Source organism: Dromaius novaehollandiae, chromosome 13 (assembly GCF_036370855.1).
Source record: "Dromaius novaehollandiae isolate bDroNov1 chromosome 13, bDroNov1.hap1, whole genome shotgun sequence".
In the NCBI taxonomy this organism is placed as follows: domain Eukaryota; kingdom Metazoa; phylum Chordata; class Aves; order Casuariiformes; family Dromaiidae; genus Dromaius; species Dromaius novaehollandiae.
The window spans coordinates 21684798-21712246 of record NC_088110.1 but is presented as its reverse complement, the minus strand read 5'-3'; the positions used below and the strand labels follow the sequence as shown (position 1 = coordinate 21712246).

The window sequence follows — 27449 nt, the reverse complement described above, 5'->3', positions numbered from 1 at the left end:
CTGTTGCACCGCTCCGGAGCGGAGGCGGTCACGGCGGAGGGCGGCCGGGTCCTCTGGCTGCCTGGACGGGGCCTGCCGCTCTTCTAGGCGACCCAGGGACACGCGGCGATCCCGGTTCACCGTTGCGGTGCGAGGGAGGCGGGTGTGCGGTGCGCAGCGCCGGGCACCGCGGGCCGCGCTGGCTGCGACGGCTGCCGCCCTTCCCCGGAGGTTGCGGCCGCTGCTCCCATCGTTGGCTTGGAGCTCGGGTCCTGTTTGGGCTGCTCCAGGTGGCAGCCCGTGTTAGCCAGGCCACCGAAACACCACGGTGGGCATCCGATGGGAAGGTGCACCCCTAGCCTCTTCTGCAGGTACCGTTCCCAAAAGCTGTATTTCTGGTGGCTTTTGGCTGGCTGCAAAAGATGTATTTATGATTTTACTCCTTTTGCAACTAGCAACTGTTTCATCTCCCTACACTACCTTAAACCTAATTTCTCAGGAGTGATTTAAGCCTGGCTTTTCTTGCTTTGGACAAAGATGGGACTAAAGGATCTCTCTAATCTCATCTTTCTTCAGCGGTCTCACCTCTTGCAAGTGTTTCGATGGTGTGTTAGCTCTACAGACTTCTCTGCTCCTTGAAAAGGGGTTTTATTGTTCATATTGTTCATTCATTGTTATGTCTTGTGACAACTGTTTCTCAATTTTGTTCTATAACCACCTTTACTGTGTTTTACCTTTAACCAACCACAGTTTATGGCTCTTTCCATTTTCTGCATTTGAAGGTTAACTTCAGCTTTGGAAAAGATGCAACTTGCTTTTAATAACCTCCTTAGCCCTGCTGTTGAGCCAAGCCAGCTTGCTTTTGCCATTTATCCGGTCTTTTCTGGTACTGACATGCATTTACTCTAGGATCGTGTTTCTATCCATCCTTCAGCAGCCTTTCACGCCTTAGATGGCCCTTTCACCTTATTCTTAAAAAGTTTCCTTATTTTTACGCAGTTCCCTTTTTCTGGGCCGTCGTTGGCCGTGGACCACATCGAATCGAAAGCAGAAGGACGGGAGCTGGAAGGCAGACGGCACCGGGGAGCAAGGCGATACGGTCCGCATTTATTTCTGCCAGTCGGGATGCAGTTGCTGCTGCCGTAACATTCATTAATTAGAAATTAAATACAACATTGGCACAAAGTATTCACTAGGAAAACAAATCCACGTGGATGACATCTTCGGGGCTTTACGAGCCTGCACCTAGCTAAACCCTCAGCATCGGCATCAGCAGCTTCAGAGGTGCGGGCCGATGACAAGTGACATGTCCCTGTGAGCTCTTCCTTTCCTTCTGCTGCAAAATTTTGCCAAATTGCTGGCGTCCGTATACAAATTGTTCGACTTTCAGGGTTTGCATTTCGGAGGGCACGACCCAAGGGGCAGGAATATTTCATAAGTGCTTCTGCTCCGTGAAGCATTTGAAAAATCCCGTAGCCTACGCAGTGCCCGGGTGAAACGCCGTGGCTGTCCCGGGGGAGTCCGCAGCAGAGATAAGCCCTGTTCCTTCCTACCACAACAGGAAGCGGGGAAACAATTTGCTTTAGGCAGCGGTGCGTTTTGCCATTTCTTAGGTAATTTGTTTGAGGACTCGAAGTTATCTGTGCCAAGCGATTTGTCTTGGCAGCGGAGCGTGCTGTGGGCTGCGGTCCCAAGGCGCAGGACTCCCAGCAGAGTCTGAGTCCCGCCATGCCCGGCAGTGCTTTTAGCATGGCAAAAAACAACACTGGGTTTATTAAAGCAACTCTGCCTAAGATGTGATATATGCATCTTGTGGAGGAAAACATTTGACTGATTTATTTTTTTTAAGTTTAGGAGGAAATGAGAAACCTGCAACCGAGAGTGCTAAAATACAGATAGAAAGCAAGCTGAATTTAAGACTTTCCCGTTAGCCTAAATTTGCTGATTTGCCCTTAAGCATCTGCAATATTGGCCATTAAACTCTCTGTTGCATTTCAAACAGCACTGCCTCTTATAAATCCTTCGGCCTGACAAACGAACATGGTGCTGATAGGACTCTCCCCTGTCGGAAGAAATGGCTTCGAAATCAAGGTTACAGATGTGCTAAATCTGGGGGTAGCTCTCAGGTCCAAGCTGGTTCTGAAGATTTTTGCCCTGCCGTGCGAACTAGCCAGTCCTCCCAGCAGTGCGTGAGCACAAAGCAAAGCCAAAAAGAAAGGAAAATGCACAGCCTCTCCTCCTCTGCGACCTGCAAAGCGGAACTGGGTTTTCCGAGCGACATAACGGCAAATGACGGCAGGACTCGCATGCGCGGCACGACGTCCAGCCCTGCCTCAGCCTGGAGAAAGCTCGGGTCTGGGAGAGACCGTCTTGGTTTCAGCCGATATTTAGGTTACCTGCCATTATGTGGCTATTAAAAAATAATAATAATCCAAGGAGCTGCTTTGTCCGTGCACCTTTGCTCCGCGCGTTGGCGCCCGGAGGAGCAGTCGCTGTTCGCCGGGTTTGGAGGCTGCAGCAGTAAGTCAGGCACCATCCAGTGGGCAAACGCACTCGTTACACGGTGGGAACAGATCCCAAAACGTCGATTCCGCCGAACTGATTGCAAAACCGCAGCCGAGCGAGAGGCTCTTACTGCCAAAGCACGAGCGGGAACTGCCGCAGCACATAACAGCACGGCCAGGGCAACACGCACAGTCCTGTCGAGCCGATACTTCCAAAAAAACCCCGCAGAACCTAACGTTTTTTGTAACTCCGGAGTATTATATGTCAGCCAACCTGCAAAAAAATTTTCATCAAGAGTTCAGTTCGTTATAACCAGCCACGACGCACCCCACAAGCATGTCCGTGAGAAAATGGCTTTCCTTCACTTTTTTTAACCTCTGGATAAATGATACATATTCGTTATATTAAGCTAAACCGCGCAGGGAAAGGGAGGCTTTAGAAAAAGATCAGGTCTTCGGGTGTGACTTTGCCTCATTTATACACCCTGATTTAAACGAATCGCGTGGCCTCCACAGGCAGGTTGCCGTTGGACTAACTGGTTTCTCGTCGCGCATGAAACCTACCTGCCCGTCGGGACAGAGAGGACACGTGGCGGCTGAGAGCAAGAGCAAGCTCTCCCGCAGTCCCCGAGATCTCAGCACAGAAGGGGAAGGAAATGCAAAAAATTAGAAAAGCGCATAAACACATAGCCGGGAGACTTATGGAGCAAAAACTGACACTCTTTAACCGTATCGCTGGAATAATAATACGAACAGGGTTTAAACCGAGCCCTGTTGCGTTGCATCGATACAAATAGGGGAAGTTCTCACTGTCCCCGTTGGGGAATTGCCTCCTCGCTCTGCACCACCTGGTAAATCCACCGCTGGGATCAGCAGCCGCAGCCGCAGCCCCTCGGCCCTGCCGACGGCGCCCCGCTAGCTGGAGGTGCTGCTGATTTTTTTTACAAAATAAATAAATCTGAGAGGGAATGATGCCTGGCTCTACCAAGGGGCTCAGGGAACGCCCTGAGGAGGCAGCCGGCGGGGGGAGGCCGCGCCGGGCTCCAGCGTACCCGGCTGCGGTGCTCGGCGCTGCACACGCCGCCGGCGGGCTCCCGTGCGCATGCGCGCCGCGCCACCGCCGCCGGGCCGTACAGCCGGCACTAAGGACGCCCGGCCGCGGGCGCGCGCATGCGCGCGACGGGAGGCGCCCCCCCCCCCCCCCCCCCCGCCCGGCTCGCGGGCGCCTGCGCAGCTCTCGCGGGGGCGAGCCCCGCCTGAGCGCGGCGCCTGCGCAGTGCGGGCCGCCCGGCTTCCGTCTCCCGCGGCGCTTCCGGGACTCGGCGCCCCTCGGAGCGGCCGGGCAGGGCACGGCGGTGGCCGCGGCCCAGCGGCATGGGTTCGGCCCCGCTCCCGCTCCCGCTCCCGCTCCCGCTCCCGCTCCCGGCCCGCCGCACCGCTGAGCTGACCCCGCTCCGAGCGGAGCAGCGCCGCCGCCGCTGAGCCAACCCAGCCCTACCCGCCGGGCCGCCCCCCCGTCGCGCCCCCCCCGAGGCAGCGCGTCCCCGAGGGGCCGGCGGGGCTCGGCCGCCGCGCAGGCCCGGTCCGGCCCGGCCCCGCGGGGCCGGAGCGCCGCCGCCGCGGGGAAGGTGAGTGGGGACGAGCAGCGGCGTGCGGTGGGGTCCGGCGGGTGTGTGCTGCGCTCCCGCCGGCTTTCACGTTATTTAATAACAACAATAATAAATGGCCTGTCCGCGGTGATGGGAACAAGCGTCCCCGGTGCCACCGTGCAAGGGCGGCCGAGCTCCGCTGGGAACGGGGGGCAGCGGCCATTGGGCCCCCCGCGCCCTCAGCCGTATCCCGGCTCTGGGCCGTTTGGCTGAACTGCGGGGTGCCGGTTGCCCCCTTTCTGGAGGGGCAGGCGGCAGGTCCGAGAAGCGGGAGTGCAAACGCTCCGCACCCTGCAAAGTGAGGGGGAGATTTGTGCTGACCGGTGTGTGATGTGTGCCATAAGGGGGAAAAAAAATTGGGAGACTCCTGGCGGTTTTCCATGCTGCATATACAATTGTGTAATGGTTTCAAGTACGGAATTACACTGATGTAGCCTTTTGCTTTGAAGACATAATTAGGTTGAAGTCACTGGGGCTGTACACGTTAGCAGGTTTAAATTAAATTTTTGAAATAGATGCTCTGTGACTTTCAAGGTTTTCAGATCAAGTAGGGTGCCATACTGATTCATCAGTAGATGAAACTGATATGAAGTTTTATAGTTAGAGTTTAATAGCTGAAAACTCTTTGTGGCTAAGTGAAACTGATAATACTTCTCACCTCTCTAAAAACTTTCTTCCTTTTGCTCTGACTTAATGTATTTTGTACCATCTATAGCTGATGAAGTTCTTGTTTATGCCTTTTATGGAGATATAAAACTTTTAAGGGAAGCAAACTAACAGTGTACTGCAGCAGTCAAAAATCTGAAAACAAAGAACGGAAAGTAACCGTCAGACTTCACATGTATCAGATGTGAGGAGCCATTAAGACCATTAAATGGACTTTAAAGTTCTCTTAATCAATATTGACAATTGAAGAACCTGGCATGCTTATGAAAATAGTCTGGATTTGATTGTTATGTTTTGGCACCTGGATGGAAGACTCACGTCTGGGTGTGGATATAGTAACTGGTGGAAAAATGTGCTTGTCAGACTGATGTTGCAGTGCAATCAGTGAATGGGATAACCAAGCTATCTTCAAGTGAAGTAGCATAAATTGCTGAATACAAAAATTAGAATGGAAAATTATACTCTGGAGTAGAATTTGGTGCATCCAATTGTTATTGGCAAAAGAGGAAAACTTCCATTTTCACTTAACAAAACTGATATATGTGTACATGCCTAGCTTTCTGGAGTCTAATCTGAATTTGTTTGTGTCCCTGTTTGAAACTGGCTAGGATATGAAACCCAGCCATTACTGACATAGATTGTGCCTGTGTCCTTCTCTCAGTTAAAGGGTGATCTTTAATTCAGAAATGTTTTCTCCTTGCTGTTGTAGCCCAGTGAGCTGAGCCCATCACATATTGTATGGTGGGTTGTGCGTATTGTTGGTGGGCGCTGAAGTTCCGTGAAATATATCCTTTTTGACTTCCACATCTGTGAGAGGAGAGAATTGTTATCAAAAAAATGCTTTACTGAATATCTCAGATCCTATTTGGAATTTTGGTACTTTCTGAAACCTAACTTGGTGTTGCAAACCTGCCAAGTTTATTGCTAATGAGCAAAGTCCATTAATACATTTTATAAATATATGTTCTGAAGACATGCATAATTTTTCTTTCATTTGGCACAACTTGTTCTTTTTATCCAGAATTCTCAGTGCTGTGGTTTGAGATGTTTATAAGATACTACTAACATAAAGACATAAGTAATTAAATGACCAGCTTTCCAGTAAAACGTCCATACTTAAGTACTTCAGTTTTTCCCTTTTTTGAGATTGTAGAAGCATATCTTCTTTTCAGAGTTGAAAAGAAACACTTCCAGAGTTTTCCTATGGCCTTGTGCTTGCTTTTGGAAAGTTCTAATAAGAGATTAGTATAAGAAGAATCTTTAAAATAGCTTTAAACTTGACCATGTTAAATGCTTGCTCACTGAAAATTGTCCTTTGAATTCATAGGTAGGTGTTTACCTGTAAACAGCATCACATTATTTGTGTGCTTACACTGTAAAATAACATTAATGAGGACACGTTACTGAGGACATGGGATAGATTTGAGAATAAGTTGGCAATGACACTTTGGGGTGATATCACTGGGTGCCAGCACAAGCTACTTAACCTGCTCTTTTTCCGAGGTGTGTACACTGGTGCGCTGTATTGCTTATGTCCCAGGTTCTGGACATCAGATGTATATCTCTGTAATTACAGACAGCAAAAGTTGAGCGTGTCAGGGCTGATGTGGGATTGTTGTTGATGGATTTGCTCTCCTGAATACTTGCAACTTGAGCAGTTCTTGCATGTGCTGTGGTTTCTGACAAAGTTCAACCTTGGAGCTCTAGCACCTTTCCTTGTCCACAGCCAGGCTGCTGCTGGAGCTGAGCTGAAAGATTTTCAATACAGATATTGGTTGATGTAGTTATTGGAGTAGTGTATTTGATGCTTGCAGTGCGGCTGTTTGCTAAACCAGTCGCTGAGCAGAAGTTGAAAGCAGCCACAGTTTACTTATTAAACGGCTTTGCAGTTTGGAGTGCTTGTATCTGTAATGAAAATTTAGTCATCTAATTAAACATGATTATGTCTAGACATTAACTGGTGGATTTTTATGTCAGCAATGAATGGTCCACATTGTCCCTGGAATTGTATGCAGTACTAGGTTTACCCATTTGATTTATTTAAAAAATTTGGTGTTACTGAAACTGCTCACCCTATAACGTTTTGGTGAGACTACAGTTGTTTGACCTTGATTTGATCCTGTGCTTTCTAGGTAGGATTTAAATCCTTCATACGTAAGCGGTATCTGTTAGCGGCCCTACAACTATTGAGCTATCAGTACGCAATCAGAAAAGTTGAAATAAAGGCATTTTGTTTACGGCATTGTAACTGGAAAGGAGCAATCTTCAAAACTGTCCCTTTCACAGCTTGAGAAAGTAAGCAACCAAAAAAGATGTAAGCTTTGACAACTAATGGATTTTTAATCTGTGTTTCTATTCTTATCTGTATATCTGTTCTTATCTGTATGTCTGTAAAACAGTAGGAGTGGATTTTTCTAGAACAGTGTTTTTCCTTTCTTCCTCAAAAACAGCAGAGAAGAGGATTGTACTTACTGTGCTTCACCTGAAAGTGGGGTGGTTTTTTTTTGGTCTTTCCTTACTTTAATGGACCTTGTGTTAAAGTAGTTCCTCTCTCATCTTCCTAAAGCCTTCAGTATCCTTATTGCGCTAAACTCGGAGAAGGGAGAACTGCTGATGCAGTGAATCTTCTCTAGCCCCATTGGAAAACCCTAAATGCATTAGGAACAGGCGTTTTACAAGACGATCTTACCAGTGATCATGAGTTTGTAATAACTTCTTCCGTAGTTGTTTTTATATTGTCATGTGCTTTCTAAGCAGCCTGATTGTCATTTGTGAATATCATTGTTATTCCAGTAGTTTTTCTGCACTTTGGGCCTGCATTTCAGTAACAGTGAGGTGCAAGACAGTAAAGACATATTCCGTCCAAGAATTTCAGGTAACATCTAAGGGTGGAACTGAGTTGAAATTAGGTTTAAGATAATCATCTGTGTAATCAGATAACATTTTGCATGGAATATGTTGAATATATTAGTGTTATTACAATAGCTAAACTGCATTGCTCTTCCATGCAAACCAATAACTGTTGATGCTGCGAGACACACTGAAATATTGAACGGAATTGTACTGAGGGTTAGAGAATTAACTGAACAAATCATGAACCTGGCCGTTTTGTCAATGTATTCTGTCTTATTCATTTTAAATGATTACTCTGACTTTAGTATTTCACCTGCAGAGGGTTAGCATGTCTTCTATTTCTTGTCATCCCTGACTCAGAGAATGGGTGGGTAGCATTGCAATTTAATGTGATATGTTCAGCCGATCTTCTTTTTTAGTTTCTGCTTAGCTTCCACAAAATGCCATGTCAATGACAGCTTAATGATTACAAACTTCACAATATTGTGAAAACTTATTTAACAATGGTATAAAAGGTTCTTTATAAAGGAAAACAAAAAGCAGTCAGTAGCTTCACTCGGATACACGTACATAATAAGCATTTGCATTGCCGTGTAGGCTTGCAGTAGAGTACACAAATTTGTTTAAATAAAACAGGAACCTTCTCACTTTCAGGAGAAATCTGTCTTGGTGTAATTAGAAGGTCAAACTGTAAAAATTTGAAAACATGTAGTGAAGAACCCCATCAAATAATATTGCCTCTGAAATAATTTTTGGAACAGCTAGTTTCAGAAGCTTTCAGTTAATGGGAAGTGGCTAAGTATTTGCTATAGCTGTTGAATAGCAGAATCCTTCTATTACTATCAAAATACGAATTTAAACTAATGTTCCAAATAAAAGAATGAAGTCGCTGTGTCAGGAAGTTAATGTAAGTAATGTAAAATAACTGAGAAAATAAACCTAGATACTTTCTAGCCAGATACAAATCTGAAATTCCTTCTACAAGCTCGTCGTCTCATCCTGGGCTGTATAAAGCAAAGCAAGAAAATCCTCCTTGGCTGCCTCTTGGGGATTTAATCACAAGACACACATTATAATTGGCACTGGCAGGACTGGGTGAGACAGTGGCAATGGCACTCGGATCTCGTTGCACAGGGGGTCCCAAACCTAGTTTGCCGGGAATCAGTGCCGGCAGCAGCAGTGTACTCTGTGCGGCATGCGTGTGCTTGTCCGCTTTTTGAGCCAGGACTTCAGGTCCACACCTCTTCTGTTCTCCTTCTCCAAACAGACATCCAGCTCAGGGCTCTGTGCCGCAGTCCTGCTCCAAGTGCCATGCGGTGACTTCTGAAATTCAACTGCTAAAATTTTCAAACTTCAAAGTACTTAGTTTTCTAAGTCAAGTATGTTCCCCCTCCTCTCCTTTCATTATAGAAGGGATAATTTCCCAGACTCTTAAAATCATGATCTCTCACTTCACACTGTGTGGGGGGTTTGGGTATTACATCCTTGTAAAAAGGAAAGAATGTGATTTAAGACTCAAGTTCATGAAATATTCATGTTGTAAAATTAAACATAGTTAGAACAGCTTATGCCAGCATTTCAGTCATTTTACTAATTTGTATATCATAAGTAATATTATAATTATTATTTGCCTATGTGATGGAATTCTAGCAAAGAGAATCTTCTAAGTGCACATTTCCATAGGCATAATTTTGGGCAATCTTTTTTATATGCAGATTCTGGAAAGAGTAGCTTGGTTACTTTAAAGTAGCCACAACTCAATCTAATTAAATTTAAAACTATTCTAATTTTTCCTAGCCTATCCTACAATTATAAAAATAGTAGTAGGCGTGTTCATACCTCATTAGCTCTTACCAAGCGCCTTGCTCTAAGCTCTGAAGACAGTGGAGTAAGATTTTTCTTTTTTTGATACTGTATCTTTTTATCATACAGGAATGGCAAACATGCAAAAGAAATACTTTTTTGGATACTTTACTTTGTAATGCTAAAATATGCATATCTAACTCATCTTAAAAAAAAAAAACATGAACAGGAGTGATATACAGGTTTATTTGACATCCTGCTGTTTAGAGTTTTGTAGATTGATCAAGCTAACATAAAGAACAATCTATAATGTTTTTTCCCCAGTCAAAAGTTTGCTTGCTATATGTGCAGTATATTTCAAAGTAGTCCTATCATAGTACATTATTTGTGCTTAACATTAATTCCCTGAAGCAATAACGCGTTACTAACCAATTTGTTGATGATGTCTTTTCAGGTTACACCAGATATGACTATCTGCATATCCTAGTATAGCCTAAAGGAAGGACATGATGTCAGAATAACATACAAAACATTTGTGAGGTATATGTTTTTTTCCTGTTATTTTACCTTTTTGTTGTTTTTAATACATTTAAACAAAATGAATACAGTAGCTTTATGCCATTTCATTTTCATACTGAAATAGTTGCTTGCAAAATTAATCAAAAGTTCACATTTGTCATGGTCTGTGCAGAACTGTTGATTTTTCAGCATCTTCATGATGCATTTTCTGGACTATGATAACTTGTTGACTTGAACTGCTGAAGACTTGCTTTGATGGAAAAATCATTGCATATTTCTTCTGCTAAGATGTTACATCCTAGATGGATGGAATTCAAAATTTGTATGAAGCTTTAGAATGAGGAACTTGATTTTTTTGGTTTGTTGGTTCCTCTCAAACACTTCCAAACATCTGAGCAGCAGGAAGGCGGGGGGAGAAGGAAGTGATTTTAGACAGCTCTTTGGGGAAAAATATTAAAATTTTCTTTGGAGAAATGTTTCAAAATTACTTATGTATTGACCTTTTAAACAAAAGCATAAGTTTGAAAAAATACAATACCAAAAAGTTGAAAAATCTAATGCTTTTGCCATTAGAAATTTAGTTGAATTTACCCTAAATTTCAGTTAAATAAAAAAAAAAAAATTGCCTATGGAAAATATTTTAACAAAATGCTAACATCTGAAAGCACTGTAATTGACTGTTTTCTGCAGCAGTGCCACTTAGTTCTTTAAAGAAGGTTTGGCTCTTCGAAGCATTTCGGTGGGTATTTTGGGTGTGTTATAAATTTGCTTGACTGTCAGCTTTCATGTGCTTTAAGGCTTATTTGAAAGTTTATTATGCATCCCTTGGGGGTTTGGCAGGGTGGTGGGGGGAGTCAGACAAGAACTTCTAAGTTTTTATGTGCCCATTTTTGATGAAATAATACCTGTTTTTACTTAGCTATCTTCATATTCCAGCTGCTAATTCCACAGTCGGCATGAAATTTGACTTTTCTTTTACAAGTCTTGACCACAAGGAATGGTTGATGTCCCAGAGTGCTTTGGAAGTTGATTGGCGTACACTGTAATGTTAACTGTAAACACTGAGAAAGATTTGAGTGACTTTAAGTAGCTGAAAAGAGAGGGCCATTACTTATCCAGGTTAACTTAGGTTTGAATTGTGTATGAGGAAGGTGAAGCTTATTCTAAGGCATTTTTCTAGTGTGCAGCTGCCTTCATCCGTGGTTTAATAGCTGCATTCTAGTAAGAGAAGAGACTTTTGTGTTTAAAAAATAATTTAAAAAAAAGTTTGAATAGAAAGCAAACATGATCTACCTACTAGAAATTGTAACATTGCATTCCCTTAGTGACTAGAGTAAGTGACCAGAACTAAAGTATCTAAAAATACATAACTTCATCTGAAAGCTACCTCACATGTGAGTCTCTTTACTTGGTAATGGTCACTTTGACCGTTTGAGCCTAGCAAAGTGATACTATACTCAAGACCTTGGCATGTAACTTAGTGTCGTAAATCCTGCCAGTCATGTAGAGGCTACTGTTAATGCAGGAAAAAAACTGAGACTTCTGTTTCGCTATCCCCAATCAATACAACACTTTCAAGGTTCTCTCAGACATGGCCTTTAATAGCATGAATCAATAGGATTTTTCAAGCACAGTAACTTCTAAGGTAGCAGGCTATTCTCGGTGCCTAATGCTTAAATTATAATTTGTCTCCTGCTTGTTGATAGCACTTCAATACTGCCATTCCATATCTTTGCTTGTTAGAGATCTCTGGAAAATATTTCTGTTTTCATGAAAACTATAAAGGTTTCAAGTCTTGTTTTTGTTCCACATTTGTTCCACAACAACAACAAAGCCTTAAAAGGGTTTTCATGAAGCTAAATTAATTAATGTGTTCTTTGAAAATCTGATTCATGTAATCCATTGCTGTGCTAATTCAGCCACTGCCATTTGCTTCCCTGAAGTTTGATCTGATTGAGACCATTTTGTCAGTTGTCCAATACATTTTTGTAACAGGCTTTTTTCCAACACAAAAGCACTTTTGTCAAAAAAATTAGCTGTTTTCTAACATGCTGGTTTTTGTTGTGAACAATTAACTGGAACAGGTGTTTTTCCATTTTGTTTTTCTTTTGCTCTTCCCTGGGTTCCTGGAGCAGTTTGGAAAGACAGCAGCCTGGTGCTGTAGTTCGCTAGTTTCTGAGACATAAGCTGTAATTTAATGAAAGCTTTGCTGTTTCCTTTTGAGATAAAAGGGGGAGACTGTATTTTTAATGAAAACAGAAGAATGGTTTACAGGTATCAGCAAGGTGGAAATGAAACCGGTCCCAACTCTCTTGGTCAAACACTGAAGTTGTATGGTTAAAAGTGAAGTTATGGTGTCATAATGCTTAGTAAACAGTTAACCAATTTTTGATGAAACTTTGTAAATGATTATCTTTTGATTACAGAAATATTTCAGCTTTATGTAATCATAGAGCAGCTTTTGATCAAAAAAGCCAGGCTCAAAATAGATTAACAAGATATGTTTCATCTTATAAAAAAATGGCAGCAGCTGTATTTCAGGCTTCTTTATGCATAATAACGGCATCTGGTCTCTGCAGGGCAAGTCCAGAAAACCATGCAGTCATCAGGGCACAGATTCCGTGATGTTGAGCACCACCCGCTTCTTGCTGAAAATGACAGCTACGATTCCTCCTCCTCAGAGGCCGACATGGCAGAAAGGGTTTGGTTCATCCGAGATGGCTGTGGTATGGTCTGTGCTATAATGACATGGCTTCTGGTTGTCTATGCAGACTTCGTAGTGACTTTTGTCATGTTGCTGCCTTCCAAAGACTTTTGGTACTCTGTGATCAACGGGGTTCTCTTTAACTGCTTGGCAGTGCTAGCTTTGTCATCTCATCTGAGAACTATGCTAACTGATCCAGTAAGTATGCAATCGTTCCTTGACACTGCACTTTTCTCTCATGTAACTCAGTCAGCTGCAGAGAAATTTGAAGATGTGATGTCTGTCCCTTCCTGATAGGACTAGTTGTGTTAGTTGCACATTCCTTAAACTGGAGGGATTATATCTGTGCTTTTCCTGTTCTGGTAATGAACCATAAATGCGCTTTGACTTGAGGAGCAGGCAGTGTAAAAAGAATTATCGGGGAGGAAGGCTCCTGAGAAATACTTTTTTTTTTTTTTTTTTTTTTTTGTTGAATATTAACCTAGGCTCTGAGGAAGCTACTAAAGCCTTAGCTGTTTCTGTCCTATATTTTCTTACATTTTTTCCTAGTAATATTTTCAAAACCTAATAAAAAGTTGTGGTTTCATCCTGTTGTATCATGTGAAATATATCTTCCATTTATGGAATGTGAAGAATTTTTAGAGGTAGGTGTGCTGGAGTCTCATTCACATACTGTGATACCAAGTAACAAGTACTACATCGTAAGTTATTGCATTTAAATATATGGACTCAGTGGGAATTGAGATTTAAGCTGAACTAGCATGCAGTTGGAACAGTGTAGATGTGAGAGGTCTTAAATGGATTTATTTCTTTGGACTTCGTCAATTTAAGACTTCAAGAGTTGAAATTGTTTATTTTCTACTAAAATCTATTTCCCATTTTTAAGGGAAGATATCTGGAGACAGAGGGAAGGAAAAAGTCAATTTTCTTTAGATTTTGTGACAGTAACAGTTAATATCTAAAAGTTATGGGAGTGTTCCAATAAACACCAGGGTGCTGTAGTTAATGGTTTGCTAGATCTTTCATTCACTTCTCAGCTCACACTCAGTGGTGAGACATTGACTTCTACAGGCTGTGACAGCTATGAAAGTTAATAGCTTAAGGATAGATTGCTTAAAAATATGTACTGGAGTGTCTTCCTAGACCCAGGTTGTTCTTTATGGAGGAATATGAATTTGAGATGGATCACTGTCTTTTTTCTTTGCTCCCCTCCTCCTGACTCCCCATGTAGAAGGCAAGACAATGTGTTATAAAGATGGAAGGGAAAAGGAATAAACTGTCTCAAAACACATGAATTATAACATACTATCATAAGTATAAAAATAGATTTTTTCATTGAAAGGAATTGGCAATAGTGTGAGATTATGAAACATATTAGGGAAATAAAGCATATTTTTGTCAGCAAAGCAGTAAAGGCATGGCCTGAAGGCATGGACCTATTCCTTATCGACAGGTGAATAGGTGAATTCATGAGCTGTGTTTTATAAGCGTAAATTTATCTGGAACTGGATGAATTTGTGCTTATAGGAGTCCTCTCTGTCTTTGAGGTAGTTCGTGATGCCCACACTGAAGCAGTTTCCTGACTTCAGTGAGAACACTCATACTGCAGAAAACACTCCAGCAGCGCAGCAGGAGTGTTTAAGAAGCACTCTTTCAGCCTGTACCCATTCACAAGCCAGCTGGCTCAAGTTTTAAGCACCACTTAGCCAGAGAGCTTTGTTTTGGTGCACAAGAGTTCCTCTGGGGCAGAACTTGGACTGTGTCTCAGGCAAGGTTGTTATTCCATCCCATAGGCAACAAAAACATTCTGCTTAGGTAAAGAGGTGTTTTGCAATTCAATGTGAAATGTCTGCTAGTTGGTTAATTCTGTTCCAAAAACTTCCTTAAGGTGACTGCATAATGCAATGACGTTGCCATTGGCTTTTGTTCATTGAGAAATAATTACAGAATGTTGCAGATGACTTAAGCCAACCTGGAGAAGGATATTCCTGCGTGAAATAATACTAACTCCTGCAGGAGTTAGTGCAGAAAGGCCATTGCACTTTCATTTCACATCCCAGTTTATTTCACAATCGCTTCCTGTTGCAGATAAGCCTTTAGCTATATAAACAGAGTGACAATGGTAATTTCCATTATTTTCCTCTTGCTATCCAAAGTTAGATTCCAATCTTGCAAGACTATAGATTGATATTGTTATTGGAAGAGGCAATCCTGCTTATTCCTGTTCTTTCATCACCTTCCTCTGTATATCAGCACAGCTGTTTATGCAGCGCTATGGTGAACAGCTCAGAGAACTAATCAGCTTAAAAAATAACCTCTTTTTTCCTGCTGGATTATTTTTCTTCTGGATTGGTTCCTTCCACTGTTCACCATGTAGCTACACAAAGTTGCACAGTAGCAGAAGGGAACGTTGGGTGCAGAATGAAGAAGCTGACAGTGAGAAAGCAGTGGTGGTTCGTGCCAACAGCATCCAAGCTACAAACTTAAATGTAAAGGAAAAACGGATGACTCATGATTGTAGAGAAGTTGTATACGTAGCGGGGGCGAAATCTTGGATTTGAAGAGTTCAAAATAAAAATCTTTCAAGTAGTTTGCTTTGCTGAGTTAACTTTTGTGGATGGTTTGGCCTAATAATAGAACCTCACAGTTCTTGTATGCCACTGTAAAGAAAGCATGTCTCTCTTAGCAGTGCTTGCTCAGAGTAACTTCTGCGCAAATATTCTACCCATAGTGCTTATGTCTGCATGTAAAGATGTGTATTCCTTTGTTTTAGGTATGCTGGTAACTGCAGGTTCTATCAGAATTATGTTAATACTTGGTCGTAGATGTGTCTTGCTCGAGTGAAACAATTTGAGATCAGCCAGAGGTAACTTATTCATCTGGAAGTGGTTCTGGCTTATGGCAGACTAGCTTTAAGTAACTTAATTTTTCAGCAGTTCTACTGAGATGACTGGTATGAAATCTGTAAAATGTGCTTTTAAACACTCTCATATCATTTAGAAAGCTTTCTCTCCTTTAACTGAAATGATTTCAGGGGGCTGTACCCAAAGGAAATGCCACTAAAGAATACATGGATAATTTGCAACTGAAACCAGGAGAAGTGATCTACAAATGTCCAAAGTGCTGTAGTATCAAACCTGAACGTGCACACCATTGCAGGTATGTCATAGTTTTCTTTAAAGCAGTTATGTTTATTGGGTCTCGGGAATAATCTCCTGATATTTATGTATTAACTTTTTCCACAAATTTCTTACTGTATAATAAACTTTCAAGTTCATGTATTGCAGAATAGCTTGTATATGTAATATACTGCGATCAGAAAAGAATGTGGATCAGGGGAAAGAAGCAAGAGAGTCAAGAGTTTTTAAAACCTTACTGTGGTGTGGTAAATCTTTTTTCATCTGTGAATAATTTTTCCTGTGCATCGTTCTAATTATTGTGCCATGCTTCTGATAATGCAGGGCAAATGGAAAAATCTCAAGGAACTTTGATAGAAGCCAGTGTAAGAAATGACTCCTGCAATCTTAAATTTAGAAAGTACAGATATATTTTAAATTACCACTTTAGTTTGTGTTCTTCCTGTCTTCATCATACTTCATTTGAAATGATATGTGAATTGGTAGCCTATTTTCCCAGAGTGGTATGCATAATCAGTTAAATGTGCTTCTGTTTGTTGACAATTCATTTTAGTAAGGAAAAAAGTGATGTTCATTTGGACTTAGCATGTTATGTAAAAGGTAGTGAATCTATCCTTTTTTTAATTAATTCTCAGCCTTTGGAATTTTCAGCCACTGTGGAAACATTTGTTGTAATTATACAGGCATATCGATCTTCAATTCTCACATAATACACAAGACTTACATAAATATGTTTATCATTCTGGTGGCTCTTTCTAGGTGTGAGGAATGATGTGCATTGAAATGTGTGTCAGTATTAAATTTTACATCTCTGAGTTGGTGCCCATCAGAAGAGCGAAGGTTTTGTCAGGACTCTAAAAGTATTCTGCAAATTTGTGGTTTTTAAATTAAATGTCTCGGTGTTTGTCACTTTATCTGTGTGAAAATTATGGCTGAGGAGCTATTTCCATTACAATTACTCTGCCTTGAGGCTGAAATCTTGTTTTTATCTCAGATGTGAGTGGGTTTTGTATCTGGAGTGCGAAGGGAAAAGTTCTATATATAAATAGGCAAGTATAGAATTATCTCCAGTTAGTTTATCTGGGTCACAGATTAGCCGTGGCACGAAGGCAGATACCGGGCTCAGCTTTACGTGCAGCGAGCGTGGTCCTGGCTGGCTTTGGCAGTTCAGAGAGGGCTGTGCGAACGTGGTGTGCCGCTCGCAGGGCAGGCTCGGGTGCGGAGCTGCACAGCAGCTTTCTTGGGGCAGAATATAAGCTGTTACGCTCTGGGGATCCAGGACAGCTTTGCACAGGCTGCTCGGATGCCTTGGCACTGTGCTCCTGGGATGTGGCGAAGGGACACCCCAGAGGCTCTGCTCAGTGCGGGTTGGATCTTGCTAATTTTCTCGTCTTAGATTCAGGCTGGCTCCCACAGAGACTTTGCAGCTCTCTTTCCAAAGTGTTTCCCACGTCTGAAACGAAGACATCGTGTGTTGAGCTCTGTGTGTGAGCAGAGAAGCTGGAGTACTGGAGAGCCTGGAGCCCGTGCGGCTCTGCGTAGGCAGGGTTTATCTCCTAGACCTGGAGCTGACAACGGCACAGGCTTCAGGCAGGCCCTGCAGAGTTACCTGGCTGCATCCGGGCCAGCATCCCCAGCAGGTTCTGTGTTATCTTGGATGTTCCAGCAGCCTGTGATCACAGATAGGGCAGTATTCATCGAAATGTTATTATTTCTTCATGGAGGAGGAGTCATCTAAATAGGGACTTCAAATATGCTGTTTATAGCAAGAGTTCACGAGACTTTCCTTGTTAAAGCAGAACAAGACGGGTAGTGTCTGTAATGAAGGATATCTGTAATGCTTTCAGAGGGCTTGTTTTCACTATCCCAGGGTTAGGGACCTAACTTTGTAGGTAAATACTTTTCTGTGCCTTGGTAAAATGCACTGACATGTTCCACAGGGGTGAAAGAGATGCGTTCTGATGCTTAGACAGCACATAACTGGCTTCACAAGGTACCTAAGTGATAAGGCAGAGTCTGAAAGTGTGTGTGCCTAGCCTTTGGCAGCCTGCTCACATGTTCTTCTCTGCCCGTGGCTGTCTGGTTTAATTGCCTCAGTTTGTTACTGTTACCCATACTATATTTGCTACTATGAGCTGCTCTTAACCTTTTCTCAAGAAAAACAAAGGATGGTTTCTTTGTAATTTTTTGAATGTTGAATATTGAGTTTACCTGCATTGATAGGAAATGGGCTGGAAATCAGCTACCAGAATCTGATTCTTTTCCGTAGATTTAGCATTGCAGAAGTGTACCAAAGAGAAAAAGTGTTTATTCAGCTATGCTGCCAGCTTTTTAGTGGCTTACAAACCCATTCCAAGAGCATTAAAAGGGTGGTCTAGTCCCAAGTAGTCGAAGTGGCAATTTGCTGATAGAAGAGACTTGAAAATGAAAATTGAAGTTGGTTCCTGTTGTGAAATAGTTGCACTCAAAGCCGCAGTGCATGTTTTGAGTAGTAAATTATTAACAGAAGAGGCTCTTATGATGCAGTTATGAAAATTGTTGTGCAACACTGCACAAGAAGTTCTTTTGAGGAGGAAAAGTAGTTTCATAATACACATTAGTGGTGGGAAAAAACAACAAGAAATCTTTATTTACAGCGAAGATATCTGGCTTCAGAGAAATACATTAAATTCATTTTTTACCGCAAAGTTAACGTTTTCAAAATAAGGAAGAGACTTATCTTAAGTGAATGTTATTTAATTTTCACTGAAGGAGAGCAGCTGCCATTGTTTCCAGCCGATCCGGAGCTCCTGTGTTTGTGTATGGGAACTGCTGTGAAGAATCAAGTCACTGAGATGTTTGCATCGGTCTATCCGTGAAATTCTGTTCTCCAGACCAATTTCTCTTTTTTTGTTGTTGTTTTTATTGTCTTTGAAATGCAGTACTCAGCCGTTAGCTGTGTCTTTCTGAACACCAGCTTTGGCATTCAGAGCTGAAGCGGCACCTGTAGTTCCCTGAAGGCATTCAGCAGCAGCCGCCCCAAGTTGGAGAAGTCCTCGCTTTGCGTGCAGCTGCTTGCTCGCGCTGCCATCCTGCTCCTGCCGCCTGTGTAGGCGGGAGCATCTGTGCAGCTGCACCGGGAAATGACCCAGGCTCCAGCTAATGGCCTGACTTCCCCAAACTGTTCCCGCACGGACATCTGTGCTGCGGGGACAAGGCAGGGAACGACGCAAGTGGCCTGGGTAGGAAGAAGGCAGCACTGCTTTTTGAGCATCACTGCCAGGTTGTTGGCTGGAAGCGCTCGTGGAAGCGTGGTGTTAGATTAGAGATGGAAAAGGCAGGGTTCCAGGCAGCTGGTGGCTCGGAGAGCTCCGAGTGGGCTTGCGAGAGGAAAACGAATGAGGAAAAGTGTGTCCTGCCCACCTGACGCCCTTCAGTGCTTGGCTTGTTTGAATCTCATTTCACTCAGTACTTGCTTTAATTTTCTTTTTGGAGTGACAGTATGAATACTGTTTTACACTGAGGCATGGATATGGTGGCTATAGTTAGCCCACCTTTCCCACAAAGCTCTGAAAGTCATTGAGAGGCTGAACTTACTGGCAAGCTGAGAAGGGAAAACGTGTTTTTTGGAGAGCCTTCTGAACACCTTGTCTTGAATCATACTTGTTTCTTCTGCTCTAGGGAATGGTTGCAGTGTTTGGTTATAGTATTGTGTTTTTTACATGTAACTGGTACTATTTAAAAAGTAATTTCCATCAGAAGATGAGTCGTCCTTAATGTCCACAAAATGAGAAGCAGTGGGAATATAGAGGCTGGGCTGTGATAGCTCAGGACAACGGGAGCTTCTGAGGAGCAGGGGGAGATTTGGGATTCTCACATTACCCGCGCAGGAGTATGTTCTGCTTCTTGCTGAATTACACCATGCATATATGGCTGCTCCTAGGCATAAAATGGTTTTTAAGTATTGGGTCCCCCCCCCCTCCCCCCCGCCTCCCTTCTGAACTCTAGTGATGATCGTCTGGTTTTGCTTCATGGTTTGTCACTGCAGCACTTGTAGGAATCATACATAAATAAGCATGTGTTAATAACAGAGGATTTTGAATAATAGTACCTGAATATGTGAGGCTGATTTGACTCCATATCTGCTGAAATGAAAATGCTTAACTGTTCGGATATTCTGTAGGAAAATCTTGAAACACTGTGTGTGTGGCTACCTTGAATACAAAACTAGGGAAACAAAACATGAGCATCATTTGAACTATTCAGCACAACCTATGTTGTAACTGTTCTGCTCCTCTTGTATGACTGTTTTTGTCTGGCTGCAGGTGGACACAAATATAAGAGAAATGAGCCCTCCGATGCTTCATGGCCTAGCAAATATAAAAAAAAAAAGTTACTGAAATATTTGCCTTTTCTTTCTGGTGATAAGCTTGACTAAAATCTTTGCAGAAAGTAAGCCTTTAGTTTGGAACTAGCAAAGAGCAGTAATGTTTAACAGCATTCATTAACAAGCAGGCAAAGAATGTGTGCTGCTTATAGTTGATTTTTTGGGGGGGAAGGTATTTTATTTTGGAGAAGTGAGGTGTGACTTTGTAAGCTATTCTTTGATTGAAATTTTGATTGCAAGTGTTCTGAATGTTTAGAGATGTGTGGCTGGTTAAAACCGCCTCAAGAGGGAAAATTTCTCTCTTGATGAGACTGCTGTTTCTGACTTGTAAACCAGATCTATACATTGAAAGTCTGTAAATATGAAATAATTACTTTATCTTAAAACCTTCTCTAAAAGGGAAGGTTTTACTTTTCTAATCTGGCATCTAGAAAGGATTGCTGTTTTGCTCATTCAGTGCCACAGGTGTCTAAAACAAGTTACTAGATGTGCTTGATTCTGTGTTTAGATATGCAATGATCCTCTTCCAAGAACATGTCAATACTAATTTTCCTGTGGTCTGATTTATATAGGCAGAAGCTGAGGCATAAGTTAGTAAAAGGTTTCTTTAAAGAAATGCAAATACAGTGTTGGTAAAATCACCGTCATACAGTTCATCATGAAAGTAGGTGATTTCTGCACATTACCTTTTGGCTGCTGGGTACCCTCATTTCCACATTAAAACATGTGCAGTATTGTTTTGCTACAAAAGTCTCTTTTCCTTTCCTCCAGTATTTGCAAGCGATGTATTCGAAAGATGGATCACCACTGCCCATGGGTGAATAATTGCGTGGGTGAGAAAAATCAGAGATTCTTTGTTCTGTTTACGGTAAGTGCAAATCAACAGCAGCTTGATCCCAGTATGAATCTACCTTGATTATAGCAATTTTGGTCATGTTTATTAGTGAGTAGTATGGGCACATACTACACTATGGGCACAACAGCTTTCTCCCTCCCTCCACCTGTTCTACCCAAGATATTTTCTATGCAGGAAGACATTTTTGCCCGTATTCATTTTAATTAGTATTTTGTAAAGTGCTGTTATCTTAAATCACCTAATTTTACTGTGTTTTATATAGTAACAGTTGGTGAAATTGCAGTATTGATTGAGGTAGCTAATCTTTACGCTTTCTTAGTTGCCCACATTTTTAGATTCAAACTTGATTAGAATTTGTTTTTACATCATTTTGTTAAATTAAAAATGGAAATAGGAAAGTACATTCGCTGTACAGTGGTGAAGGCTGGCTGTAAGGAATGTCTGGTTTACTACCTGGCAACAGTCAAACGTAAGCACTCTCTCTTATTTCCAGATGTATATAGCCCTAATTTCAGCTCATGCGCTCATACTGTGTGGGTTTCAGTTTTTCTCCTGTGTCCGAGGGCAGTGGACTGGTAAGCACATACTTAACTTTCACCGGCATAATCAAGCAGATATTAAAGGAAAGTCATGGCGTTCCACTTATTTTAACCCCATATAAGAAATATTGGACTTTCCTCTTTTTAAAGTGAGGTCCTGAAAATCTTTCTGTACCTGTTTGCCAATAAGTCCAGCTAGCTTAGGTGAGCTGTGATTTTTAAAGATTTACGAAGTCTTCCATCTCTCTCTCTCTCTCTCTCTCTCTCTCTCTCTCTCTCTCTCTCTCTCTCTCTCTCTCTCTCTCTTTAATCATTCACTGTGGGAGCTGTGGTTGTCAAAGGCATTGTCACTTGCTTCCCATGCAGAGAAAATTTATCACCTCTGTAATAGGAAGAAAACGGGTACCCAGGCCTCAACCATCTCAGCACCATATTAGCTGAAGCTACCAGCTGGGTTGTGTGTCACACCACAGATCTGCGAACAGCTGAAACTTAAGCTTGTTTCCTACCTAGTTGTTTGTTTAGGGCTCTGACTTGCTTCCAATAATATGCCAGTGCTGACCTTGTGCCTTTGAGAGAAGATGGTTATCAGGAGTTCTTCCCAGTACCTAAAGCAACAAGGGAATCCATATGACTGCTTTCACTGAGTATCCTGTTAAATGGATGGTAACCTAGTAGCTTTTTTTAACCTGAAAAATTCTACTTGCTGTATGTAATCCCACTTCTTTACTCAACTGATTAACAGAGTTAATTAGTTGATCAGAGGATCTCCAGAGATGTGACTGAGTGCAAGTCATAACCTTACTGCTTTGTGTGATGCTGGAAGGAAAAAAAAAATTGCAGCAAGTTGGAAAATCTGGATTAATTAGCAAGTCAGAGCTGACAGTGGTGATGGTTTTTACAACCTTTGTCATGCATGAAACTTCAAGCTGCTGTCATCTTTGTACGTGTGCAGTTCCGAGTGCTGTTTTAAAGAGTCTTGTGCAAACATTTATTTGATATCCCGTTTGCTGTAGCCTTGACATACTGAGGCAGGAGTTCAGTGATGCAGTACCACATGCTGTATAGAAAGCCAGAAGTGTAACTTTCTTAAAATCTTTATTTCCTTGGACAGCAAATAAAGCTGCTACAGTGATAGACAGTAAAATTTGCTGTAACTGTGGTGAAATACTGTTTTAAGTGTCAAAACTACTTAGCTTTTATTGCTGTTTATTGAAGAGAGGATGTATATTACTCTGGACTTGCTCTTCAGATTTTTTTTTATAAGTACACTTATCTTTTTCACAGAATGCAGTGACTTCTCCCCACCTGTAACTGTGATCCTGATGATCTTCTTGTGCCTTGAGGGTTTTCTGTTTCTCACTTTCACTGCAGTCATGTTTGGCACCCAAATTCACTCAATATGCAATGATGAAACGGTAAGGACCACTATTTTCATATGCTTTAACAATTCTACTGGAAAGATGTGATTAGGTGTAGTTTATTTGCATGGGGGGGGGGGGGGGCTCTTATTCTGGAGAAAGCCAAAATCTGAAATAAATCATAGTTTTTATTTTCTACTGTTGTAAGAATAGAAATGTTTGTGGGTTTGCTTTGTGACAGATACTCTTGCATTATCTGCTTTTCTGACATATAATTTATAGCTAGGTCTTCAGCCACACAGATTACACAATTTCTGACTTTATTTTGGACTTGTAGTTCTAAACTGTCACATTTTTAATGTGTGTTACAAGAAATGACTACTTCCCTCAGGTGTATGCTTAAAGTAGCGATCTTAATATCAGCCCTTCATGCTGTTCTTCTGCTTTGCTGTACTTTATTAAAATATAAATATAGTTTGGACATTTGACGCTCTTGCCTGCTTCTGTCTGCAGTGTTAAGCCTTGAAAGGGCATTCTTTGTGCTGGATAATTGACTGGAAACATAAGGAATTTGAATAATGCGGCTGCTCAGAATTTTCTCATCTGATGCTGTTGAATAGTGTTATGTATTGAAGAGCTTTTGTGTGTTACCGAGTTGAAAAACAGTTGGTTAATATCCAGCCTTCATTAGTGGGAAGTCAGTACAAAAAATGATCAGAATAATGCACTTGGGAAAGCATACCTAGCTTCAGTAATTGCAGTAAAAGAATCTTCCTGGAAACCTTCTTGCCTGGTTTCGTTAACCGAGTAAACATCTTTTAGCATAGGGGTATTGTTTGCTGATCTTCTAGCTTTCACATCAGCCTTTCTGGTCATTCTTTTTTTCTTTTAGTTTGGGATATGTGGGGGGGAACCAACCTGTTTCATATTCATTCTGTGTTCGAAGTCTTCTGTACTTGCAGGGCTAAATCAGCCATGCTTATTTCTTCTTTGCTAAATAAATAACAGTAAAACTAATCTGCTCACTAGCTATGAATTAAAAGAATGCCAAATAGCTATCACTTTTGGTAATTGCTGTTACACTTCACTAAACTGTAGACTTCAGTGTGTCACTGCATGTCTTTATTTGCAGGAGATTGAAAGACTGAAGAGTGAAAAGCCAACGTGGGAGAGGAGACTACGTTGGGAAGGAATGAAGTCTGTTTTCGGGGGCCAGCCTTCGCTCCTGTGGATCAATCCTTTTGCAGGATTTCGAATCAGGCGACTTCTACTGAGAGCAAAGAAAGGAGGACCTGAGTTTTCTGTTTGAGTTTAACTATGCTGGAACTTGCAAGAATACTATATAATATTTATTTGGGGCCAGAAAGGCTGTCTACATATAATCTGTGACCAGGTGAAGCTGATACCAGACATTTGCTTGTAGCAAGCAGAGTTTTATACGTTTGTCACAGACATCTCATTAACTTTCAGAGACACAAACTGGATCTGTAATGGTCTTAACAACAAGATGACAAAGAAAAAGCACGTGGTCACACTAAAGAAGCCAAATGTTGTCATGCTACTGTAATTTATTTTATGAGATTAATTATGCATTTTTGTTAAACCCTTTTTATTTGGTAAATGTTTGGGGACTTACCTGTGTGTTTTTATAAAAATTATGTACTTAGGTGCAGTTGTCAATCATAAGGAAGAGAGTTATAATGAAAGTTGATCTCAAATGAGACCCAGCCTGCTAAATCCAGTTTTCAGGGAATAATGGTTTGTTCAATTTTAATTTATATTTCAACTTGTCCTAATAAACAGAGCTGTACTCTTGTGTCCCACTTCAGACACACATTCCTCATATGCAAATGATTTAAGGGACTTGTGCACATGGCAGCATAACACGTCAGAGGCACTGTTACACCCCTGCCAAATGTCTTCCCAGGCTCACAAAAGCATGTCTCGTGTTTGGCAGTACTAATCTCGTATGGCATTTAGGTAAGTTCTAAAGGTTCAGTAAACAATACTTTTAACTTACAACAGTGGGCCAAATTCTGCCCTCAGATATGTGTCTCCAATTCTTAGTGCATTGATTCTAATGGAACTTACGCTTAGGGGTCTGAGCATGGTATCTAGTCCTCTGTGCAGGAATAAATGGGACCAGTGACTGTATCCTCACGTGTGGGATTAAAATGAATGTACTGCAAACTGGAGTTAATTAACTGAAAGAATGGTTGTTTTTGTAAGGTCTTGCTCTGCCCCTTGCAGACTCTTCGTAGAAGGAAAGCTGTTAATGATCCCTTGAACAAAGACATCAGTGGAAGGAGGGAGATTTCTTCTAGTGCTGACAGAGCTTGCCTCCTTCTCAAGTACAACAGATCTTAAGCATAGAAGAGAAAAAATCTGCAACAGAGAGGGAATTATTTTTAATTTAGCTGTTTTCCAATCAAAACTACTTTCAAAAATCAGAAGAGAGCAGTATAGATCCAGAACTGCTTTATGTGGGCCTGACAAATAACAGTAGTGCTAAGATATATTTGTAAATTGCAAGTAATGAAATTCAGCCAGAAGTGGATTATTTAAACATTACATTTAGAATATTTTTTGTATTATTGCTGATTTGTTCTATAAATTACCAACAATGTAAAGGATAAAAAAGGAGCCTCGATGCATAGCTCGAAATCGTGCCTAGGAAGTAAACAGCTCCCAGTTCTTGGGACTTGCCTTAAACTTGTCCAGTCTTTGCTTTTGCTTTGCCAGTAGTACTGATGATCTGTCCCACCTCAAGCAGTTCAACGTGCTGAAGAATCTTGTATTAGTAAGTTTACTTACTACAGAAGTTGTACTTTCTTTTTCTGGTGACCTGCTTCTCCATTTCTTTGTAATTGTCTGTGGCATCTTGATTCCAGCTTCATCAAGTTTTATACCACTGGGTGGGTGAACTTACTAAGGGATCCATTTATTAGATATGACCCTGCAAACAAAACTGTGCAATATTGTATAAAACGCTCCCTTTGCTTGGGGGAGATGGTATGTAATACTGGAGCATTTCTAGGTGGGCACATCCGATGAAATTGCAGCCAAATGAACAAAACTGTGCGTCTCATACGAATGAGGGAAAAGTTGGAAGTTCCACAAGGATCTTTGCATATTCAGTTGCACATCTTAAAGACTGGGAGAAAATGTATCTGGCTTTGTCATGAGGCTCTTAATATGTATATTGTTTAATAAAATATCCTGATGAAAATCAGAAAATATCACTTAAAGCAATTGAACCTGTGACTTAGCAAGTGTGTGCGTGTGTGAAATCAAGTTTACTTGGCTTTTCAGACCCTTGTTACATTGTAATTTTTTAATGTAAAAAAAATAAAGTGATGAATTGAAGTCTTAAAGTTGATTAACCTCTGTATATGTCACTTTTTTGCACATATATGTGCATATTCACATATATTCGGGTTATAAGAACTTCAGGGTAGCAGTCTTGCATCATTTGGCTTCTGATCTCTATTTACATGTATATTGAGTAACAGTTGCTACTGTTTCAAATTAAAGATGCTATTCCATTTTCCTTACTGTGGGTTTTAAATTATGCTAACTATTTAGCTGCTCATAGGCTTTTCACCTTCTGCGTCCTCTTGTGTAACTGCTTATCTTTTATTAGTGCCTGTTTGTCTACGGCCAGCGGGAGAACACGGGGAACGCTTCCTATTTGAAAACTCTAATACAACTGGCTTTGCACAGTCAAGGCATTTGTGCGAAACATCACAGGTTTGGACCCCCTAGCTTTTCTGTCCAAATGTTAACTTTTTTTTCCCCCCTAATTCTGTAGTTTCAGATATGAAGACAGCTACTTCTGCAGCCTTGAAAGCAGCACTTCAGACAGATGCTTATAATTTTGGAGTTGTAAACAGAGCAACTGACCCAACGACACAGCACAAGGAGGAAACAAGGTCTGCAAAGGCACAAAAGAAGGGAGTGCTGGAAGCTGTTTATTTCTGTTGCGACAGGAAGCTGTTATTGTTGCAAACAAATCCAAAGAATAGTGTGGGGTTTTGTTTGTTGATTTCACTTATCTGTGAATGTTTTCACTATTTTCTATTGGCACAAGGTTAATAAGCAAATACTTTCAAAGTTAATGAAGAAGTGGCAAGCCCTGTTACTCATGTGTCTTCAAAATGTTCGCTGAAAGTGGATAGTATGTAATAGGTTTTTAAAGGCAGAAAGTGGAATGCAGAGTGATTCTGATATCTGTGAATAATGCCAAACTGAAAGGCACTGACCACTGCAATTCTGTGTACCTTTAAACCATTATTCCATGAATGGAGCAACAATTCAGTTTATACAATGCGAGCTGAAAAAAGTAGTAATTTGTGGCGGTATATGGTTTAGTGATTCTTTATTTATATGTTCCTTAATAATTTTTGTGTCACCTATTTAAGATAAGTGAAAGTATGAGTATGTTCTAAATTTCTTCAAGGGGAAATACTGCAAAAGCTGAATGACAGTGATTCCTGAATATATCACAGTAGCA

The 27449-nt window shown here is 41.5% G+C and overlaps 1 protein-coding gene across 2 annotated transcripts; it reads left to right on the top strand.

The window, feature by feature from the left end:
- Nucleotides 1-32: 32 nt before the first annotated feature.
- On the top strand, nucleotides 33-26315 carry ZDHHC7 (zinc finger DHHC-type palmitoyltransferase 7). Of its 2 annotated transcripts, XM_064519762.1 has the most exons (9): nucleotides 33-350; nucleotides 979-3334; nucleotides 9909-9994; nucleotides 12553-12875; nucleotides 15712-15836; nucleotides 20952-21048; nucleotides 21530-21611; nucleotides 22863-22993; nucleotides 24069-26315. In XM_064519762.1, exons 4-9 carry the CDS (start codon nucleotides 12570-12572, stop codon nucleotides 24243-24245), a joined length of 918 nt encoding a protein of 305 aa, XP_064375832.1. In that variant the 5' UTR covers nucleotides 33-350; nucleotides 979-3334; nucleotides 9909-9994; nucleotides 12553-12569; the 3' UTR covers nucleotides 24246-26315. The 2 variants fall into 2 exon arrangements, with proteins under 2 accessions (XP_064375832.1, XP_025948360.1); XM_026092575.2 differs by lacking the exons at nucleotides 33-350; nucleotides 979-3334 and adding an exon at nucleotides 3745-4111.
- The last annotated feature ends 1134 nt before the right edge of the window (nucleotides 26316-27449 follow it).

Coding starts and splice junctions, on each gene's coding strand:
- ZDHHC7 (XM_064519762.1), top strand. CDS start 12,570: ATGCAGTCATCAGGGCACAGATTCCGTGATGTTGAGCACCACCCGCTT. Junction 15,837..20,951: donor GAACGTGCACACCATTGCAG/GTATGTCATAGT, acceptor CCTTTCCTCCAG/TATTTGCAAGCGATGTATTC. Junction 22,994..24,068: donor CAATATGCAATGATGAAACG/GTAAGGACCACT, acceptor CTTTATTTGCAG/GAGATTGAAAGACTGAAGAG.